The sequence below is a fragment of the Bos indicus genome, chromosome 20, assembly GCF_029378745.1.
Source record: "Bos indicus isolate NIAB-ARS_2022 breed Sahiwal x Tharparkar chromosome 20, NIAB-ARS_B.indTharparkar_mat_pri_1.0, whole genome shotgun sequence".
In the NCBI taxonomy this organism is placed as follows: Eukaryota; Metazoa; Chordata; class Mammalia; order Artiodactyla; family Bovidae; genus Bos; species Bos indicus.
Window position 1 is genome coordinate 18,529,061 of NC_091779.1, and position 23,194 is coordinate 18,552,254.

Below are 23,194 nucleotides of genomic sequence, written 5' to 3' on the forward strand. Positions count from 1 at the left end.
GCTAAAGCTGAAACTCTAGTACTTTGGCCACCTTATGCGAAGAGTTGACTCATTGGAAAAGACTGATGTTGGGAGGGATTGGGGGCAGGAGGAGAAGGGGACGACAGAGGATGAGATGGCTGGATGGCATCACTGACTCGATGGACGTGAGTTTGAGTGAACGAGTTGGTGATGGACAGGGAGGCCTGGCATGCTGTGATTCATGGGGTCGCAAAGAGTCGGACACGACTGAATGACTGAACTGACCTGAACATGTATTAATGAGAATGTAGAGAAATTGGAACCATCATATATTACAGGTGGGAATATAAAATGGCAGAGCCATTTTGTAAAACAGTTCTGTAGCTCCTTAAAAAGGTAATCATAGAGTTACCATGTGATTCAACAGTTTCACCCTTAGGCACATACCCAAGGCGCAATTGAAAGTACATGTCACTACAACTGGTACATGAATGTTCATAGCAGCATTACTCAGAATAGTTAAAAAAAAACAAAAAACAAGTCCATCAAATGAGAAATGCAAAAAAAGCAGTATATTTATACAATGGCATATTGTTGAGCCATCAAAAGGAATGAAGTACTGTTAACATGCTACAATGTGGGTGAATCTTGAAAACATTCTCAGTGAAAAAAGCCAGACCCCAAAAAATCACATATTGTATGATTCCATTTATATGAAATATTCAGAACAGGCAAATCTATAGAGATAGAGATTAGTGACTTCCAGGGACTGAGGGGAGGAGAAAACGAGGAGTGACTGCTAATAGGTATGGAGATTTCTTTTTGCAGTGATAAAAACATTCTAGAATTAAGATGGTGGTAATGGGCATAATTTAGTGGATATACCAAAACCAATTGTATATGTGTTTTTTTTTTAAAAAAAGATAATCTCATAAAAAAAGAACAAAGAAGAAAGAACCAAATTGGACTTTAGGAGTTAAAAAGACTAAGGGTAGAGGGAATTAAACTGAATACAGCCCCATGACATATAGGATAATATCAAGTAGTCTAATTACAGGACTTCCCTGGTGTCTTAGACAGTAAAGAATCTGCCTGCAATCCATGAGACCCAGTAGACTTGGGTTTGATCCTTGGGTCGGGAAGATCCCCTGGAAGAGGGCATGGCAATCCAATCGAGTATTCTTGCCTGGAGAATCCCATGGATGGAGGAGCCTGGCGGGCTACAATCATAGGGTTGCACAGAGTTGGACATGACTGAAGTGACTTGGCACAGTTCAGTTCAGTCACTCAGTCGTGTCTGACTCTTTGCGACCCCATGAATCGCAGCACGCCAGGCCTCCCTGTCCATCACCAACTCCCGGAGTTCACCCAGACTCACGTCCATTGAGTCAGTGATGCCATCCAACCATCTCATCCTCTGTCGTCCCCTTCTCCTCTTGCCCCCAATCCCTCCCATCATCAGAGTCTTTTCCAATGAGTCAACTCTTCTCATGAGGTGGCCAAAGTACTGGAGTTTCCGCTTTAACATCATTCCTTCCAAAGAAATCCCAGGGCTGATCTTCAGAAAGGACTGGTTGGATCTCCTTGCAGTCCAAGGGACTCTCAAGAGTCTTCTCCAACACCACAGTTCAAAAGCATCAGTTCTTCAGCACAGTCTAATACACATGTATTTGGAATCCCGGGGGAGGGGTTCCTTCAGATGCTCATGTAGCCTTTTGCCGTGTTCCGAGCATTCTTGAAGCACTTTATTTTTACCACTACAGGCTCAAGTTTTACTTTCTGTTACCAACCCTGGAATCAGCCATTTCTTTAAGAATTCTTGGTTTCTTTTTGTAGAGAATGATACTTATAAGCCAAGATCTAGTGCCAAATGTACTCATTGTTTTTGGTGGTATTGTTCATAGAAAGAAAACATTCTCAAATAGCACTTTAAAAAGTAACCCTGCTGGACTTTCATGGTGGTCCATTGAAGTCCAGTGAAGAATCTGCCTACCAATGCAGAGGACTCGGGTTCAGTCACTGCTCTGGGAGGAGACCACATGCTGCGGGGCAACAAAGCCTATAAGCTGCAGCTACTGAAGTGTGCCGTAGAGCCCAAGCTCTGCAGCAAGAGAAGTGACTGCAACGAGAAACCCGTGCACCACAACGAAGACCCAGCACAGCAAAAAGAAAGTAACCCTGCAATTTAATTTCTAAATTTTCACCTAAAGTACTGTTTGGAAGGAGGGTGGTATAATAGACATCCATGTGCCCGCCATCCTGACCCAGTACATTTTGCAAGGTTGCAAAGATATCCATGTATTTCTGTGTATGTTGAAGCAGAATCACTAAGTTGTTTGATATTCATGTCTTTACTGGTTCTAGCAAATTGCTTTCCAGAGTTGTCCTGGCAATTTACACATCCATTCGTGATATATTCCTATTTGATTGTTTCCTTGCCAGTCCTTTAATTTTATTAATCTGATGGGTATGAAAAGGAATCTTCTTACTGTTTATTAGTCATGTGGGTTTCTTCTTGAGTAAATTTTTTTTCTATCTTTTACTCAATTTTTTTCTTTTGGTTCTTTTTTGTCATTCTAAAAAATACATTCTAGGTACTAATCCTTAAGTCTGGGAAATATAATTTCATAGTCTGTGACTTGTCTTTTGATTGTAATCACAAGGTAAAAAGCTTTTATGCTTTACTTTGGTCAGATTAATTTGTATCAAGAAATCTTATAATCATATAATAAGGAATAGACAAGATCATGGGGTGAATGAAATGAACCACCACCTACCACACCAGGGGCCTTCTTGCCTTCTGAAGATCATGTTGTATATATGGTGGGATTGGAAGGGAATCCTTTACTATGAGCTTCTTCCAGAAAACCAGTCAATTAATTCCAACAAGTACAGCTCTGAATTAGACTGACTGAAAGCAGCACTTGACAAAAAGTGTCCAGAATTAGTCAAAAGAAAATGCATTATCTTCCATCAGGAAAACACAAGACTTCCTGTTTCTTTGATGACCAGGCAAAAACTGTTACAGTTGGCTGGCAAGTTCTGATTCATCCATCATATTCACCAGATATTGCATCTTTGGATTTCCATTTCTTTTGGTCTTTACAAAATTCTCTTAATGGCAAAAATTTCAATTCCCTGGTAGACTGTAAAAGGCATCTGGAACAGTTTTTTGCTCAAAAAGAAAAAGTTTTGGGAAGATGGGATTATGATGTTGCCTGAAAAAATGGCAGAAGGTAGTGGAACAAAATGGCGAATACATTGTTCAGTAAAGTTCTTGGTGAAAATGAGAAGTGTGTCTTTTATTTTTACTTAAAAGCCAAAGGAACATTTTGGCTAACCCAATATCTATATTTGTATCTACATACACTCATACCTTCTTTATCCATTCATCCATTGATGGGCACTTCAATTGACATTGGAATGGAACAGGGGAGCATGCATCTTTTATAAATTAGTGTTTTTGTTTTATTCAGATAAATACCCTAGAGTGGAATTGTAAGATCATATGATAGTTCTGTTTTTTAATTTTTGAGAGTATCTTCTCCCATTCCATAATTGGAGTTTTCATTTTGTTGATAGTTTTCTTCACTGCACAAAGGCCTTTTAATTTGAGGTAGTCCCATTTGTCTAATTTGCTTTTGTTTTTTGGAGACGTATCTCTTCAAATATAGTAAAGACTAATGTCAAAGAGCATACTGCTTATTTTCTTCTAGAATTTTATGGTTTCAGGTCTCACATTTTAGTCTTTAGTTGATTTTGAATTTATTTTTATGCATAGTACAAGAGTAGTCCAGTTTGATTCTTTTGCATGAAGTTGTCCAGTTTTCCCAGAAACAATTATTGAAGTGGCTGTCTTTTCCCCATTGTGTGTTCATGCCTCCTATATTGTAGATTAGTTGCCCATATAAGTGTGGTTCATTTCTAGGCTCTCTGTTCTGTCCCATTGATCTGTGTGTCTGTTTTTGTGCTAGTACCATACTGTTTTGATGACTGAAGCTTTGTAGTATTGTTTGAAATCAGGGTATATGATACCTCCAGCTTTGTTCTTCCTTCTCAAGATTGTTTGAGGCATTCAGAGTCTTTTTTGTTTCCATAAAAATTTCCTCTCTAATTTCCTCGTTTCTGACTTGAATATTCTTTGCACTCTGCTCTGTCTTCACACTACTCTCATTGCTGTTCAAATATTCCAAACATATTCCTTTGTCATAATCTTTGTAATTGCTATTTCCTTCACCTTGAAAATTCGTCTCTGTGATATTTACCAGGCTTACTCTCATTTTCTTTGGATCTCTGCTCAAATGTCCTTACAGAGTTACCACCAAAACTCTTGGAGTATTTTCCCATCACTCCCCAGCTCCTTTTCCTTTTAAACTTTTCTTCACACAGTCCTTAGTCTAGCATTCAAGACCTTCCAAGATCTCATCTCTACCGACCTTTTTAGCTTATTTTCTACTGGGCTCTCACAGCCTATGCTACTGTCCTGCTGAGTGACTTAGAGTTTCCCTGATATGCCCTTTGCAGATGTTTCTTGCAGCGCCCCTCACATTTTGCTACTTCATGGGCCTCTTCTCACAGTGCACAAGCTCTTTAAAGAGAGCTAGCATTGTTCCTGGCATGTTGTATGTGGCCAGTAAATATCTGCTGAATGTAAAAGGTGATTTGGTCTCTTAAGTCAGAGACTAGTGGGAACTTGAAAATGTTGGATATGGACCAATACATTGGTGAAAGCAGTTTCATCTCTTTAGAAGGCTTGAAGATGGACAAATACGGTTGAAGAGAACACAGTATTAGAATACCCTAAATTTTAGCAAAATCATACAGGCTGAGGAGGGTTGACATGTAACACAATTGAATCAGCACACTTAGCTAGAAAAAATAGCTTAATTGGGAGGAACGATTATTTGACAGATGTTATTTAGAAGTAGAGTCTTTGGCAGTGAGTAGAATGATTCCAAGAGCATTAGTCCTGTTATTTAGTCCATGAGAGTCAGGAAATATGGTGACCCTGCTCATCATAAGGAAATAGTACAAAAGGGGAGACTTCAGGACAGGGATGGCACATTCATGTTCTTGCCCATGCTATCTTGGGTCTCTTACACTATCTGAGTATTGAGTGTGTTACCTTAGGCTTAACCTGACTGCTCTTGATTCAATGGGAAAGAATGCTATGAAAATTTAGTTTTAACTGTCAAGTTGTGGGAGGGAAAAATGGCTGTGTTTGTTTTATATATTTGCCATGCCTAGTTGATGGTTTGTATTTTCTATGCTCGTTGTGACAGTGGATCTGTAGCAATTAGCCCAGTATAATTGAACATGTGAACGTGCTTTATATAATTTTAGTAATACATATTTTATAAAAATGTGACCATAATAGAGTCAGGTAGGCTATAGGTTTTTAAAGGAGTAAAACCTTTTATTTTTCCTCCCCTAAATCAGGTTTGTTACAGAAAGAGAAAATGGCCATCGAAGCCTTTCAAATTTGCTGCCTCCTCCTGCCCCCTGAAAATAGGAGAAAGTTACAGCTGTTGATGAGGATGATGGCAAGGATCTGCTTAAATAAGGAGATGCCACCACTGTGTGACGGCTTTGGCACCCGAACACTGGTAGGTTGATTTCTGACATCTAAGAGGATTGGGGTTTTGGGGATAAAATTCACTCGAGTCAAGTTTACTAATTTGGCAACCAGAGGAAGGTACAAGGCAGGCTGGCTTAAGGAGCCATGGCTTGAAATCCACTCAGGCTGGTATTATTCTTTTGGTCTTAGTGACTAAAGAACATTTTTTGTTGTTCAGTCCCTTCGTCATGTCCGACTCTTTGTAACCCCATGGACGGAAGCATGCCAGGCTTCCCCTGTCCTTCACTATGTCCTGGAGTTTGCTCAAATTCATGTCCATTGAGCTGGCAATGCTGTCTAGCCATCTTATCTTCTGACATCCACTTCTCTTTTGCCTTCAATCTTTTCCAGCATCAGGGTCTTTTCCAGTGAGTCAGCTCTTCACATCAGGTGGCCAAAGTATTAAAGAACATAATGAAAAGTAAAGAATGAGTAGGGGTAGACTCTGAGTGTAGAGATAGCTGCTGCATCCTGCCTGCCGTCAGCACAAAGAGAAGAAAGTGTGGTCAGGAAAGATCACTGGCCTCTCAAGAAACACATTCTCTCCTTCATGACAAAAAGGGCTGCAAAGTCTTTGTTACTATAACTAGTAGGATAGATGCACCATACATCATAGATTAAAAAACGAAGAAATGAAATAGAGTTGGACCAGACAACTTGGAAAGAGAGAGAAAATGTGTATCTTTCAGGCTATGATCCAAGCGTCCATGAGTGAGGATATTTCTTAATATATTCTCAATTTTGCTTAAAAAAGTAGGCTGATTTTTATTTCTCCTTTATTATGTCAGCGTGTGTTTTAAAATAGGGTTTAGGTTTAGAGTTATTTACTAGTAAGTTTTTAAATTTTCCTCAGAAAATACAAAGCAAAATTGTCTCATTGGTATGTACATGCTTTCCATATGCTGTTGGACCACTGTGTATGCCTGAGGGTTCACTGGCCCACTTTTGGAGGTGTGGCACAAGGTCAGAGGACCAGTCAGTGCCCAGGAGAGTGATTCTTAACTCTTATGGTAGGTGGATATTTAGGTGGGCTAATGGACCTTTCTGAAATGCTAAAGGAGTCTTTGCATCTATTTCCCAGAAGAATGTATATGTAAAATTTGCATACAATTTCAAGGGATTCCCAAATCCCTCGGGGCTAGAGTCCCCGGACAAAGAGTGTCTGTGTGTGTCTCTTCCTCTGTGCATGTACGTGAGTGAAGATAAAGTATCCCCTGTAGTAGGTGGATGAAATGAAGTCTTATTAAACAGAATTACATTATGTCATGTGTATTGGTGTTTTTAAAATTGAAGTATAGTTGATGTACAATTTAAGTTGCAGGTGTACAATATAGTGATTTACAATTTGTAAAGGTTATAGTCCTTTTATAGTTATAAAATATTGGTGATATTTCTTCTTCAATATATATATTACAATATATACTTGTAGCTTATTTTATACATAATAGTTTATAATCCTTAATCCCTTACCCCTGCATTGCCCTTCTCTCCTTCCCTCTCCACACTGGTAGCCTTACATTTTTTCCTCCGTGTCTATGAATCTGTTTCTTTTTTGTTGTATTTGTTAGTTGTATGTTTTGGATTCCACATATAAGTGATATCATACAGTATTTGTCTTTCTCTGCCTGACTTATTTACATGCTTATTGGTTTTGAGATAAGATTGTCAGCAATAAAATTTGTAGGAAAAGGGGAAAAAAATCCATCATCCAAAAGGAGACCAGTTCTGGGTGTTCATTGGAAGGACTGATTTTGAAGCTGAAACTCCAGTACTTTGGCCACCTCATGCGAAGAGCTGACTCATTGGAAAAGACCCTGATGCTGGGAAAGATTGAGGGTAGGAGGAAAAGGGGACAACAGAGGATGAGATGGTTGGATGGCATCACCGACTCAATGGACGTGGGTTTGGGTGGACTCCGGGAGTTGGTGATGGACAGGGAGACCTGGTGTGCTGCAGTTCATGGGATCGCAAAGAGTTGGACATGACTGAGCGACTGAACTGAACTGAACTGAACTGAAAGGATTGTATTAAGAATGGAGTAGTTAAAATGAATTCTATGGAAGCAACTGCTATATATTTTTTATATTTCATTACTTAATGCACTTCTGATGGTTTTGATCAAAGATGATTATCAATGCACTTACAAAATCCTGGAGAAAATAACAGTTAACTAGGAAAAACTATGATGTTTGAAGCACAGATTGTGCTAGCTGATTTTTTTTTAAGTAAAATAATAATGAAATTAGGATATTATTAGGCTAAATGGTTATAAAGTACTTTGAACTTGAGTGCTACATGGATTCAAGTCATGATGGTGATAATAATTTTCAGAACTTGTTTAATATATATTTAAAACATCTATAAAAGGAGATGTCTTTAAAAACTGCTCAGACAAGCATCTCTGCTAAGTCCCTGTGAGATATGAGGCACATTCTGTTCTTGCTGGTTGATGAGAAGATTACCCCATCTGAGATGACCAGGTGTGTCCAGGTGACAGGTAAGATGGGCACTCTGTCCTGTGGGTCATTTCTCACTGACTAGTCAGTTTCTTTTTTGAAAAATAGTTCAGAGCAGGTAAGAAACCAAACCAAAACAAAATCCTCATCTTGTGTTTATTTAAAAATTTACTCCCTTAACCTCATTTTTTTTTTTTTTTTAAGATGGTTCAGACATTTTCCCATTGTATCTTGTGTTCCAAAGATGAAGTGGACTTGGATGACTTACTAGCTGCTAGGTTGGTGACATTTCTGATGGACAATTACCAAGAGATTCTGAAAGTCCCCTTGGCCTTGCAGACCTCCATAGAGGAGCGTGTGGCCCATCTACGAAGAGTCCAGGTAAAGGAAGGGATGTTACCAGCCCTATAAAATTGCCTGCCAAAAGTCATGTACATTTGCTAGGCTTCTTGGCGTTTTTGTTAATGAAGATTCAGTTAATTTGTACAAAGTGCTTACAACTGGACTTGGTACATTGTAGGCACCGCCTGTGTTTGTTCTTGTCTTTGAAAAATGTCTGGAATACCCACTAGGTTTTGTGGTGCCAATCAATGCTGCATACTTTTGTTTACAAATTCCTTAAATGGGTTGGTTCAGACTCTGCGTATACTTCCTGATGAAAGTGATTTATGTGGAATAATGCCTTGATTCACAGTAGCCTTGCCACCTAGACACTATTTTTTGAATGAGAAAGCTGAGGGACAGAGAACGTAGGTAATATGTCCAAGGTTACAGAGCTAGGATTCACATTGATGAACTCATTCTGCAGAATCAGTGCTCTGAACTACCCTGCCATACTGCCTCGCCATAAGCCATAGAGTGGTAGAAGGACTCACCTGGCTTCAGAGCCATAGGACCTGGGCCAGACCCCTGGCTCCCTACTTTCCTGATTGTTTGGTTCTGAGCAAGTTTCTTAACCCCTCTGGATTTCAGTTTCTGCAAGTGTTAAAATAGTCCATACCTACTCTATGAAGTTGTTGTAAAGAGTAGATGCTGCATTATAAAATCCTTGGCACAGATGTCTGTCATATGGCAGATACTTTTTCAAAGGTAGCTATTTTTATTGTTTTTATTGTCATTGTGGTTACTATATTAAAATGATGCAAAAGAACTATAATGTATTACTATCATGTGGGCCCCACAGTAGAGTTTGTATGTCAGCCTGTGGGAGCAGGAACTCTGGGTAAAGGCAAGCAGAAGGTCTGCTTGGCTCCTTCTGAATGACTGGATCTCTTTCTCATTAAGCATTTTTTGAGGCTCCACAAATAAAGACCAGTGAACTGCTATCCCCCAAAGTATCATTAAATACTTACCTGTTTTTTAATGTGCAATTTAAGAATTAAAATCAAAGTGTTTTTTTTTTTTTTTCTAGTTTTTGGTAATTACCAACCTAATACGTTGAAAGAATTTGGAAAATATAGAAAATACACCCAAAATATCAGAGTAACTCTAAATGTTAAGTCAGTGTTAGAGTCTTTTTAGATGTTTTTCTGTTTCCCCTTCTCCCACCTTTCCTTCCATCTCTCCCTCTTTTATTCCTCTTTTATAACTTAGTTTATAAGAAAGTTATCTACTTTCTCTTAACAATACAGCAAGAAAAGTTTCCACATCGTTAAATATTCTTGATTGTCCCAAAATGGCCAGGAGCACAGACTCAAGCTAAATGGTATTTGAATTTCTGATGTGCCCTTTATTAGCTGTGTGACTATGGCATGTTTTATAATGTCTCTTGGGGCTTCCCTGGTAGCTTAGCTGGTAAAGAACCCGCCTGCAATGCAGGAGACCCCAGTTCGATTCCTGGGTCGGAAAGATGCCCTGGAGAAGGGATAGGCTGCCCACTCCCATTCGTGGGCTTCCCTGGTGGCTCAGACAGTAAAGAATTCACCTGCAATGTGGGAGACCTAGGTTCGATCCCTGGGTTGGGAAGATCCCCTGGAGGAGGACATGGCAACCCATTCCAGTATTCTTGCCTGGAGACTCCCCATGGACAGAGGAGCCTGGTGGGCTGCACTCCATAGGGTCACAAAGAGTCAGACACGACTGAGCAACTAAGGAGACACACACACACACACACACACAACGTCTCTCAGCTTTAGCATCTGTCTGAACATATCTTTTCTCATCCATAAAATGGGATAACAATAGTTAATACCTACCTCTAGGGCTATCTTGAGGATTGAATGGTTTAACACATATGAAGTGCTTAGAATAATGTTTATCACACAGTAAGCCCTCATTTGGTACTGCTGTTGTTATTATTAACATTATTGTTAGATTATTCCATAGAATCATTATAATTAATATTCTATAATATCATTATAATTAGTAATATAATATTCTATAATAGAGATATGCCATATTTTATTTAAATGTTTTTCTTTGGTTTAGTATTTAGATGGTTTTCATTTTTTTCTCTTGTGCAAGCATTATAACAGTAACTTTTTTATAGCTAAGTTTTTTTCTTGTTTAGCTCCTCTGATTATTTTCTAAGAATAAATTCCTAGGCGTGGCATTGCATGGTCAAAGATCATGAATGTGTGTTAAACATTGATTGCATACTGTCAAATTTCTGTTTTGAGTGATTGTTTCAGTTTGCATTCCCATCATTGGTAAGAAAGTATTCATTTCTTTACACCCCTGCCTACTTTGGGTATTATTTATTAACATACATACCTTTGCCATTTGAATGAGTGAAAATATAATCTTACTGTTGTTTTAGTTTAATCTCCCACCTCCCCTTGATATTTTATGAGCCAAACTTTAAAATAAAAATAAAAAGGAAAACACAATAACTTTCACTGCATTTCTGCAAGCAACACTGCAGGCAGTGACTCTGTTGCTCTGTGTCTTGGACTTGTGTGTTCACACCGCACAGCCCTGTGAGCTCTTCTCTGTCAGCTGAAGAGCAGAAGGCTGAGAGGTGATGAACTTAACTGCAGAGCAGTGTGATCCTGTGAAGGGGCACAGCAATGGCCCTGAATAAAATCAATAACTATCTGGTTGTCCAGTTACATTTTCTCTCTTAGAAGTACACACTCAAATAGCCAAAAAGTTGTTTGTTTTTGCCCTCAGAATCTATAGATTTCTCTTCTCTCACATAGACCTCTCTGTCATATAATATTTGGGGTCATGCCTTTCTGAAAATGAAGTGTTACCTGGAATGTTCTGGTGTTTCATGGTTGACCCTGGGATAGATAAGCAGTGAGATCTGCATTGTTTTTGACACCTACCTTCTGTTGGCCTCGTCTGTAACTCTTTTCCTCTTGCATAGGTATCTGTTATTTTTCTCATTTCCTAGGCTTCAGCCTGGTACATTTTACTTGGGCCTCACCGTTTATTCTGGCTCTTCTGGTGCTTTTTCCAGACTTCTGGTTCAAATAAAAATTAAGTGTTGAGTGTGTGCCCCTTTTCCTTATGGGTCTGTTCTCTCTCTCTCTCTTTCTCTATCGGGTTGTCTAAATGACCTGGTAAACTGGTGCCAAGGCATGGAATGTACTTGATGAAATACCCCTTCTTGGCAACACATTTATTTTTAACTGTAGCTTCTGGAAAAAAAATCTTAAACCAAAGATGTGAATGTAATGGTAGGAATCTTATCCACCACAGAAGAACAGTAGGTGAGATATATATATATATGCACTATACATAGCTCGTCTTGTGTGTTTGGAATCATTTTAGTCAACATGTTTATTAGTTTATGTGTAAGTTTCAGATCTTATTAGTAGAGGCACAAGGTTTATTTGCTTATGAAAATGGCTTTTAGGTTTAAAGAGGCAAAAACTCTTGTTTAAAACTGTGGCTTATATGAATTTTTTTTGTCATTATGGAAGGACTTTTTTTATAAATTCATTTTATTTTTTAATTTTTAAAATTTATTTATTTTTAATTGAAAGATAATTGCTTTACAGCATTTCATTGGTTTCCATCAAACATCAACATGAATCAGCCATAGGTTTACCTCCATATGTCCCCTCCTACCTGAGCATCCCTCCCACCTCCCTCCCCATCCCACCTCTCTAGGTTGTTTCCGAGCCTGTTTGAGTTCCCTAAGTCATAGAGCAAATTCCCGCTGGCTATCTATTTTACATGTTACTCTCTCCATACCCGCCACCCTCTCCTTCTCCTCGTCCCGACAAGCTGTGACCATAATCTGTTCTCAATGTCTGTGTCTCCATTGCTGCTCTGCAAATAGATTGATCAGTACCGTCTTTCTAGATTTCATATATATGTGTTAGTATATGGTAATTGTTTTTCTCTTTCTGACTTACTTCACTGTGTATAATAGGCTCTGGGTTCATCCACCTCATTAGGACTGACTCAAATGCATTCATTTTAATGGCTGAGTAATATTCCATCACATATATATGTATTACAGCCTTTTTATTCATTCATCTGTTGATGAACACCTAGGTTGCTTCCATGTCCCAGCTATTGTAAATAGAGCTGCAGTGAACAGTGGGTTACATGTGTCTTTTTGAACTTTGGTTTCCTCAGCATATATACCCAGTAGTGAGATTGCTGGGTCATATGGTGGTTTTATTCCTAGTTTTTTAAGGAAACTCCGTACTATTCTCCATAGTGGCTGTATCAATTTGCATTCCCACCAACCGTGCAAGAGAGTTCCGTTTTCTTCACACCCCCTCCAGCATTTATTGTTTGTAGATTTTTTGATGATGGCCATTCTGCCTAGTGTGAGGTGATATCTCATTGTAGTTTTGGTTTGCATTTCTCTAATAATGAGCAATGTTGAGCATCTTTTCATATGTTTACTAGCCATCTGTATGTCTTCTTTGGAGAAATGTCTGTTTAGGTCTTTTGCCCATTTTTTGTTTGGATTGCTTGTTTTTCTGGTATTGACTTGTATGAGTTGACTGTATACTTCTGAAATTAATTCTTTGTCAGTTGTTTCATTTGCTATTATTTTTTCTCATTCTGAGGGTTGTCTTTTCACCTTGTTTATAGTTTGCTGTGAAAGCTTTTAAGTTTAATTAGGTCCCACTTGTTTATTTTTTGGTTTATTTTCATTACTCTAGGAGGTGGGTCATAGAGTATCTTGCTGTGATTTATGTCATAGAGTATTCTGCCTATGTTTTCCTCTAGGAATTTTACAGTTTCTGGTCTTACATTTAGGTCTTTAATCCATTTTGAGTTTATCTTTGTGTATGGTGTTAGGAAGTGTTCTAATTTTGTTTTTTACATGTAGCTGTCCAGTTTTCCCAGCACCACTTACTGAAGAGACTATCTTTGCCCCATTGTATATTTTTGCCTCCTTTGTCAAAAATAAGGTAACCGTAGGTGCATGGGTTTATCTCTGAGCTTTCTATCTTGTACCACTGGTCTATATTTGGTTTTGTGCCAGTACCATACTGTTTTGATGACTATAGCTTTGTAGTATAGTCTGAAGTCAGGAAGGTTGATTTCTCCAGCTCCATTCTTCTTTCTCAAGATTGCTTTGGCTATTAGGGGTCTTCTGTGTTTCCATATGAACTGTGAGATTTTTTTGTTCTAGTTCTGTGAAAACTGTCATTGGTAATTTGATAGGCATTGCATTGAATCTGTATATTACATTTGGTAGTATTGTTATTTTCACAACACTTTTACTTTTCATTATAGAGTTTTCCCCATGAATGTCATAGCATTCCTTCTAGGAGATACGCTGTACTATCTGAATTAATTTTTGTAATTTATTTGAAAATGTACTTCACTAATAATCCATTTGCCTCAGATAAAATACCCAGGAGCTGACATGGATATTACTTTATCTGCTCCATCATTTTGCCGTCAAATCAGCCCAGAGGAATTTGAATTCCAAAGAGCATATGGCTCCCAGGAACCTCTGGCAGCCTTGTTGGAGGAAGTCATCACAGATGCCAAACTCTCCAGCAAAGAAAAGAAGAAAAAATTGAAGCAGGTAAAAGGGGTATTCTTCCTAAGTCATTTCTTCTCCCTACCGTTCTTATGTTGTTTTTTCCTTTTTATTCTCTGTTTTAAGAGATTTCACATGAATCTTATATTCTGAGACAGAGCAGTTTTGAAAGTATTATTATTCATTTTATGTATTACTTTACACAACTGTGGTCAGTTTTCCAGATCTTTAGTCTCCACTGTAGATCTTTTACCATTATTGAGATCCTCATTTATGAGGCTATTCTCTAATATTTGTCCTTGGGTTTGATATGTGGTTTGATGTGAATTTATTGTAAGCCCACTTGGAGGAGGTCACCATTAACCCTACCATAGAGCTGCCAGAACTTACACAGGACTGGGAAATAGACTCTTGGAGGGCACGAACAGAACATTGTACACCAGGACCCAGGAGAAAGGAGCAGTGAGCCCACAAGAGACGGGCCCAGACTTGCCTATGAGTGTCCAGGAGTCTTCAGCGGAGGTGTGGGTCAGTGGTGGCCTGCTGCAGGGTTGGGAGCACTGAGTGTAGCAGTACATGCATGAGATCTTTTGAAGGAGGTCACCATTATCTTCATTACCTCCCCCAGGTAGATAGCAGGGAGGGAACACAGTTCCACCCATCAACAGAAAATTGGATTAAAGATATACTGAGCATGGCCCCGCCCATCAGAACAAGACCCAGTTTCCCCTTCAGTCAGTCTCTCCCATCAGGAAGCTTCCATAAGCCTTTTATCCTTCTCCATCAGAGGGCAGAGAGACTGAAAACCACAATCACAGAAAACTAACCAATCTAAACACATGGACCACAGCCTTGTCTAACTCAATGAAACTATGAGCCATGCTGTGTAGGGCCACCCAAGATGGATGGGTCATGGTGAAGAGTTCTGACAAAATGTGGTTCACTGGAGATGGGAACGGCAAACCACCTCAGTATTCTTGTCTTGAGAATCCCATAAACAGTATGAAAAGGCAAAAAGATAGGACACTGAAAGATGAACTCCCCAGGTCAGTAGGTGCCCAGTATGCTACTGGAGATCAGTGGAGAAATAACTCCAGAAAGAATGAAGAGATGGGGCCAAAGCAAAAACACTCAGTTGTGGATGTGACTGGTGATGGAAGCAAGGTCTGATGCTGTAAAGAGCAATATTTCATAGAAACCTGGAATGTTAGGTCCATGAGTCAAGGCAAATTGGAAGTGGTCAAACAGGAGATGGCAAGAGTGAACATTGACATTTTAGGAATCAGAGAACTAAAATGGACTAGAATGGGTGAATTTAACTCAGATGACCATTATATCTATTACTGTGGACAAGAGTCCCACATAGTCAACATAGTCATCATAGTCAACAAAAGAGTCCGAAATGCAGTACTTAGATGCAATCTCAAAAATGACAGAATGATCTCTGTTCATTTCCAAGACAAACCATTCAATATCATGGTAATCCAAGTCTATGCCCCAACCAGTAATGGTGAAAAAGCTGAAGCTGAACGGTTCTGTGAAGACCTACAAGACCTTTTAGAACTAACACCCAAAAAAGATGTCCTTTTCATTGTAGGGGACTGGAATGCAAAAGTAGGAAGTTAAGAAACACATGGAGTAGCAGGCAAATTTGGCCTTGGAGTACAGAATGAAGCAGGGCAAAGGCTAATAATATTGAGTTTTGCCAAGAGAACACACTACTCATAGGAAATACCCTCTTCCAACAACATAAGAGAAGACTCTATACATGGACATCACCAGATGGTCAACACCGAAATCAGATTAGTTATATTCTTTGCAGCCAAAGATGGAGAAGCTCTATACAGTCAGCAAAAACAAGACTGTGAGCTGACTGTGGCTCAGATCATGAACTCCTTATTACCAAATTTCAGACTAAAATTGAAGAAAGTAGGGAAAATCACTAGACCATTCAGGTATGACCTAAATCAAATTCACTATGATTCTACAGTGGAAGTGAGAAATAGATTTAAGGGACTAGATCTGATAGAGTGTTTGATGAACTATGGGGGGAGGTTCGTGACATTGTACAGGAGATAGGGATTAAGACCATTCCCAAGAAAAACAAATGCAAAAAAGCAAAGTGGCTGTCTGAGGAGGCCTTACAAATAGCTGTGAAAAGAAGAGAAGCGAAAGCAAAGGAGAAAAGGAAAGATATACCCATTTGAATGCAGAGTTCCAAAGAATAGCAAGGAGAGAGAAAAAGACCTTCCTCAGTGATTAGTGCAAAGAAATAGAGGAAAACAATAGAATGGGAAAGACTAGAGATCTCTTTAAGAAAATTAGAGATACCAAGGGAACATTTCATGCAAAGATGGGCTCGATAAAGGACAGAAATGTATGGAACTAAGAGAAGCAGAAGATATTAAGAAGAGGTGGCAAGAATACACAGAAGAACTATACAAAAAATATCTTCATGATCCAGATAATCACGATGGTGTGATCACTCACCTAGAGCCAGATATCCTGGAATGTGAAGTCAAGTGGGCCTTAGGAAGTATCACTACAAACAAAGCTAGTGAAGGTGATGGAATTCCAGTTGAGCTATTTCAAATCCTGAAAGATGATGCTGTGAAAGTGCTGCATTCAATATGCCAGCAAATCTGGAAAACTCAGCAGTGGCCACAGGACTGCAAAAGGTCAGTTTTCATTCCAATCCCAAAGAAAGGCAATGCCAAAAATGCCCAAACTATCTGCTGAATTGTGCTCATCTCACATGCTAGTAAAGTAATGCTCAAAATTTTCCAAGCCAGGCTTTAACAATACATGAACCATGAACTTCCAGATGTTCAAGCTGGTTTTGGAAAAGGCAGAGGAACCAGAGATCAAATTGCCAACATCCGCTGGATCATCGAAAAAGCAAGGGAGTTCCAGAAAAACATCTATTTCTGCTTTATTGACTATGCCAAAGCCTTTGACTGTGTGGATCACACAAACTGTGGAAAATTCTTAAAGAGATGGGAATACCAGACCACCTGATCTGCCTCTTGAGAAACCTATATGCAGGTCAGGAAGCAACAGGTAGAACTGGACATGGAACAACAGACTGGTTCCAAATAGGAAAAGGAGTACGTCAAGGCTGTATATTGTCACCCTGTCTATTTAACTTCTATGCAGAGTACATCATGAGAAATGCTGGGCTGGAAGAAGCACAAGCTGGAATCAAGATTGCCGGGAGAAATATCAATAACCTCAGATATGCAGATGACACCATCCTTATGGCAGAAAGTGAAGAAGTAAAGAGCCTTTTGATGAAAGTGAAAGAGGAGAATGAAAAAGTTGACTTAAAACTCAACATTCAGAAAGCTAAGATCATGGCATCTGGTCCCATCACTTCATAGCAGATAGATGGGGAAACAGTGGGAGACTTTATTTTGGGGGGCTATAAAATCACTGCAGATGGTGACTGCAGCCATGAAATTAAAAGATGCTTACTCCTTGGAAGGAAAGTTATGACCAATCTAGATAGCATATTGAAAAGCAGAGACATTAGTTTGCCAACAAAGGTCCGTTTAGTCAAGGCTATGGTTTTTCCAGTAGTCATATATGGATGTGAGAGTTGGACTATAAAGAAAGCTGAGCATCAAAGAATTGATGCTTTTGAACTGTGGTGTTGGAGAAGACTCTTGAGAGTCCCTTGGACTGCAAGGAGATCAAACCAGTCCATCCTAAAGGAAATCAGTCCTGAATATTTATTGGAAGAACTGATGTTGAAGCTGAAACTGCAATACTTTGGCCACCTTATGCTAAGAGCTGACTATTTGAAAAGACCCTGATGCTGGGAAAGATTAAAGGCAGGTGGAGAAGGGGATGACACAGGATGAGATGGTTGGATGGCATCACCGACTCAAAGGGCATGAGTTTGAGTAAACTCCTGGAGTTGTGATGGACAGGGTGTAGTCCTGGGGTCAGAAAGCTTTGGACACGACTGAGCGACTGAACTGAACTGAACTGATGATGTGAATTAGTGGAGCAGTTGCTTTGAATTCAGAGAAGCTATAAATGGGGACAGTTTCTTTCTTTCTTTCTTTTTTTTTTTTTTTTTTTTTAAGGCAAATCAGACTGAGTTCACAAGTGTAAAATGTCCAGAATTTTGAAAGTCTTCTGTTTTAGATAAGCCAGTATCAAATTGGTTTCTTTCCTCTGGCATCATTAAAAGTTTAGTTCCTATTAAAGAACAAGGTTTTCAACAGTTTGACTAGTTTTCAACTGAGAATACCTTTAACTTGATCTTTTTAAAAAAATTGAAGTGTAGCTGATTTACAGTGTTGTGTTAGTTCAGAATCTATCTTCATCATTTTTAAAGTATTGATTCAAGAGCAAGTCAATGGTATTTATTTTTAGAGACTGAATCCTGCATAGCTTAATTTCTGATCACACCATATACGTACACATATGTATACATAGGGCATGAGAGTTACATAGGGCATGTATGTATACATATATATACATAGGGCATGTATGTATACACACATAGGGCATGAGGTTTCTAGACTCCCATTGTATTTTTCTCAGAGCAGTTTTGGAGAAGAGTTCAGGGGTGAGGATCAAAGGAAATACATACTCCTTATTCATAAAATTTTTGTAAAATAGTGTATACCAGTATGCTTTTTCTTCCATTTGGGCAGAAGCTGGTGGGGCTGAGTTGGAGAAGCAGGGAGATAGGGAAATTTTTTTTTTAACATTTTCTTTAACCATGTAGAGCATCAGTCAGAGTTACTTGTGACTGTTTTAGAAGGAAGGTCTATTTATAGTTAGCAGGGGAGAAATTTTAAGAGGTATGACTAAGTGAGACATTTATTTGACCATTAGATCAAATTAAAGATGAATCAGATCTATAGAAAGTGGAATTCAGTGATTTATTTAACAAAAAGAGATGGATTTGTGTTGATGAGAACTTGTGATCTGTTTTCTTCTTATTCTCTCTTCTGATGGAAAGCAGTAAATATTAAAACCAAACAAAAATAGGAAAGTATTAGATCAGAAACTTATTTTAAAATTATTAAAGTTATTTTAAAATTACAGTGCCCAATTTTATTGATTTTTATCTTTTTTTTCTTTTTGACTCTTCTTGGATCTTTTTTGTTTTTTAGTTTCAAAAATCATATCCTGAAGTCTATCAAGAACGATTTCCTACACCAGAAAGTGAAGCTCTTCTGTTTCCTGAAAAACCTAAAGCAAAACCACAGCTGCTGATGTGGGCACTAAAAAACCCCTTCCAACCATTTCAAAGAACTAGAAGTTTTCGGATGTAATACTTGGATAGAGACCTGTTGTTGCTGTTGTTTTGAGTAAATGATTGGCTATAGGATTCTGGTGATGGAAGAACGAGGCACATAAACCACAGACTACTGAATTATAAATACAAAAATTTCCTGACTCCAAGAAACATTGAGCCATTATCAGTATTTTTATAAAACTCAGTGCTATTTTTAAAGGGTACCAATCTATTAAAAATAATGAGACAACTATATATAGTGGTAATGTTAACATGTTTGTAATTGTTAAAAATTTAAGGTGTCTTCATTTTTTTATTTGTTGTTTTCTATTGTGTTTGTAAAATATTTGTGTGTACCTCCTAGTTACTGATGTCTGTGATGATCATGACTGAAGAGTCTCGTATATACTTGAATGAGAAAGACACTGGGTACTGTTACTGTGATGCTATTGACCTAATAGCCAGTTGTGGTTTCTGGTATATAAATTGTTTTTCACTGTTGCACCAAGATTCTTCATGTTCTTTATTACAGTAGCTGTGTCTTTTATTGCAGATTTGTTGGATGTTGTGACAGATTTTATGAAAGCTGGTTCTTCTGTGATGTACATATTAGTTGGTGTTTATTTGTATGTGAAGTAGATTTTCTTGTGCCTACAGTGGTATAATTTCAGTCTTGGCTAAAGATGGAAAATTAAACTGGATAAATTCTTTCAGTTTCATTAGCCCTGTGATTCTAAGTCAAATCTTTGTTGTTTCATGAAAAACAAATGGGTTAAGTAAAATGAGACTACTTCCTTTATAAGTATATTTTCCCCAACGTCCTTAACATTTTAAAGTAAATGGAATGTAAATAAAAGCCATTCTTTTTAATACTCTACTTGGCGTTTCTTTTTTGACATTTATTTAGGTCAGTCAGTGAGCATCTTCAAATGCTAAGTATCATTGCCTTAGCCAGTGTTTTCATATCAATCATTTATTTCTATGATAAAGTAAGAAGTGAGTTTGGGCTTTTGTACTAGACTTACAATAGGAGATGATTTGTCTGTTTCTTTTGCTTTGCTTTGCCCTCTTGCAAATAGTGGTACACTTAAATTATAGAGCATCTGAAGGCTTTTTCTAAAGAGTGATTACCCAAAAAGCTAAAAGAGCAACACTCAGTAGTTGGCTTGCTCTGCTGTTTGGACTAATTTTTCCTTGCACTTGAGATCTGCCCCTGTTCTTTTGTAGCAAAATGCCTCTTGCAATTGACTCTGATATTGCCCCCTCAGAGATGAAAAGAAGTGTTCCTTTTGGTTTGAGTACTCTTTATTTTGCCAATAAGGAAAGTACTGGGAAATTGTTAGTGTTTCGGCATTTATTCTTCGACCTTGGAATTGTGTTTAGAGTAAAGAGTAAGGACTTTTTGCTTTATTTATTTTTTATTTATTCCCCAAGGTAGAATTGACTTCAACGTCTCCTCTTCTATTGCTTATCTTTGGAAATATATGTTACTGTTTTCTGTTTTCTTTATTTTTTTCCCTTAAAATTACTCTTTTTGTTGTTATGTATAACATACTTATGGAGAGATCATAAAACATAACCATACCTACATGTGAAATTGAGGAGTGGATAAAACCAGTTTTTCAAAGTTGTTGTGCCCCAGTTAATCATCAGCAGTGTACCATCCTCACCAAAACTTGCTGTGGTCAGAGTGTGAATTGTCGGTGTGGTAGATGTGTAATGGTATCTCATTGTGGTTTTACATTGCACTATTAATACGGCTTTTTCATCAGTTCATGGGTTTTGGACTTCTTTCACCTTTGTTCAGATTTTAATAGCTTAACAAGCTACACACACATGCACACACAGGGTTGAGATTTTAATCATATTGAACGTATAAATCTACTTGGAAAGAATTGCTAACTTTGCAATATTAAGTTTTCTAGTCCATGAACTTGGTTTATCCCTCCATTTTAGAATAAGTGAGAAATTTAAATATCTCTGTAAAGGTTTGCAATTTTTTAATTAGATTTCTTGGCAGATATTTGATACTTTAAAAAAAAAGTTTGTATCAAAATTCCCTAGCATCAACAGTTATTATTTACCTTAAAAATACCTTAATGCTCGATCCTATTGTAAATGGGATTATTTTAAAATTTCCATTTTCTTTTTGTGGCTTATATATTGTAAATATAAACTAATCTTTGTGTACAGATGTTTGTTGTCAGCAGCCTTACTACACTTTCCTATTAGCTCTGAATGTCTAGTGCGATCCTTCTGGACTTTCTGCATTTCCCACTTAATAAGCAATGGTGCCACTTTTCTTTTTCATTTCTGTACTTGACAGCGTCTGAAATGTCGCCAGTGATCCCTGCGTCTTAGTGTTTATGCTCTCGTGAAATCTCTCCTTGATTGTGCTTTGGATCTCATGAAGCTTTTAACAAATAGAATATGGCAAATGGGATTGGGCTATCATCTTTGAGATTAGATTACAGAGATCCTGGCTTCCATCTTGCTTGCCCTCTCTTTTATTCTCTCCCTGGCTTGCTCTGATGGAAGCCAACTGTTCTCTCATGAACTGTCCTATGGAAAGGCCCCTCAGGCAAGGAACTGATGTCTCTACGGAATAGCTGTGAGGATAGGAGGCCCGCCAACAGCTGTGTGAGTGATCTTGGAAGTGGATCTTCTGATGCCTGCCAGCAGCCATGTGGGTGATGGAAGCGAATTCTCTGTTGGTTGAACCTTGTGATGAAGACAGCCTTCACTGACACCTTGATTGTAGTCTGTGAGAGACTGGGCTAAGCTATGCTTGGATCTGGAACCACAGAAAATATGAGATAATGTTTGCTGTTATGAGCCATTTAATCCTAGGGTGATTTGTTATGAAGCAACAGATACAATACACTTTGTACTTCTTTCTTTCCTACCTCCCTGCATCCTTCCCTCCTTCACTTTTTTAAAAAAACCATTGTGAAATGTCACTGTCTCTAGTGATGCATTTGTTTGCTGTGTTTCTGCATTCTTACAATTTAGTTATTTTCCTTATACACAACATATAATTGGAATATGTTTTTAAATAAGAAGCCAACTTGATAGTCTTTATTTTTAATTGTAAGATTTAGACAAATTATACTTCATATAATTACTTTATGTTTTGGTATAAAACTTTATTGATATTTTGTAACACTTTGTCTCTACTGTCGTGCCTTTGTTTGAAGTTAAAAAGTAATTTCATGTTTTCTTCTATTAACTTGGAACGTAAGCATCTCACTTCTAATCTTATTGGATCCCCTAGAAACTACATCTTGCATATTAATTTATCAAAGTTTAAAGTTAGTCATTACCTTTTAACCCTCCTCAGACTCTTCAGGAACTTGAAAGCACTAAAAACACTCTCCCAAATTAGATATTATTGTTGTAATATATTTTAATTTTATTGTGTTTAAAGATCATAAAACTTTATTACATATAGTCTTTATTAGGCTTACTTACATATTTTACCACTTTTTTTCTTCTGAAAGTACATTCTTTAGAATTTATGTTTAGTAAGTTGTTGGTTTTGTTTCTCTGAAAATGTTTTACTCTGCTATTATTCTTTTATAAAACAGCTTTGTTGTGATACAATTCACATACCATACAATTAACACCTTTAGTGGTTAGCACCATAATTAAATGGTTTTTGGTATTTGACATTTAACATTTTTTAAAGTTGTGGTAAAATATAGGTAAGATAAAATCAGCCATTTTAACCATTTTAAAGTGTATACTTGCTCTAAGGGATGCCCTCATTTTTTATTTCTGCTGCATGTAGAATTCCAGGTTGATAGTTATTTTGTTTCAGGATATTCACTTCAGTTCAGTTCAGTCACTCAGTCATGTCCGACTCTTTGCGACCCCATGAATCACAGTACACCAGGCCTGCCTGTCCATCACCAACTCCCGGAGTTCACTCAGACTCATGTCCATTGAGTCAGTGATGCCATCCAGCCATCTCATCCTCTGTCGTCCCCTTCTCCTCC

The 23,194-nt window shown here is 38.0% G+C and overlaps 1 protein-coding gene across 1 annotated transcript in view; it reads left to right on the plus strand.

Moving 5' to 3' along the window:
* DEPDC1B (DEP domain containing 1B) overlaps positions 1-20,073 on the plus strand; it is a 91,773-nt gene extending 71,700 nt beyond the window's left edge. The window contains exons 8-11 of the mRNA XM_019982724.2: positions 5,401-5,567; positions 8,239-8,415; positions 13,799-13,984; positions 19,072-20,073. Coding sequence (XP_019838283.2) covers positions 5,401-5,567; positions 8,239-8,415; positions 13,799-13,984; positions 19,072-19,233 — 692 coding nt within the window. The 3' untranslated portion in view covers positions 19,234-20,073. The remainder of the gene's footprint in view (positions 1-5,400; positions 5,568-8,238; positions 8,416-13,798; positions 13,985-19,071) is intronic.
* Positions 20,074-23,194: the final 3,121 nt, after the last annotated feature.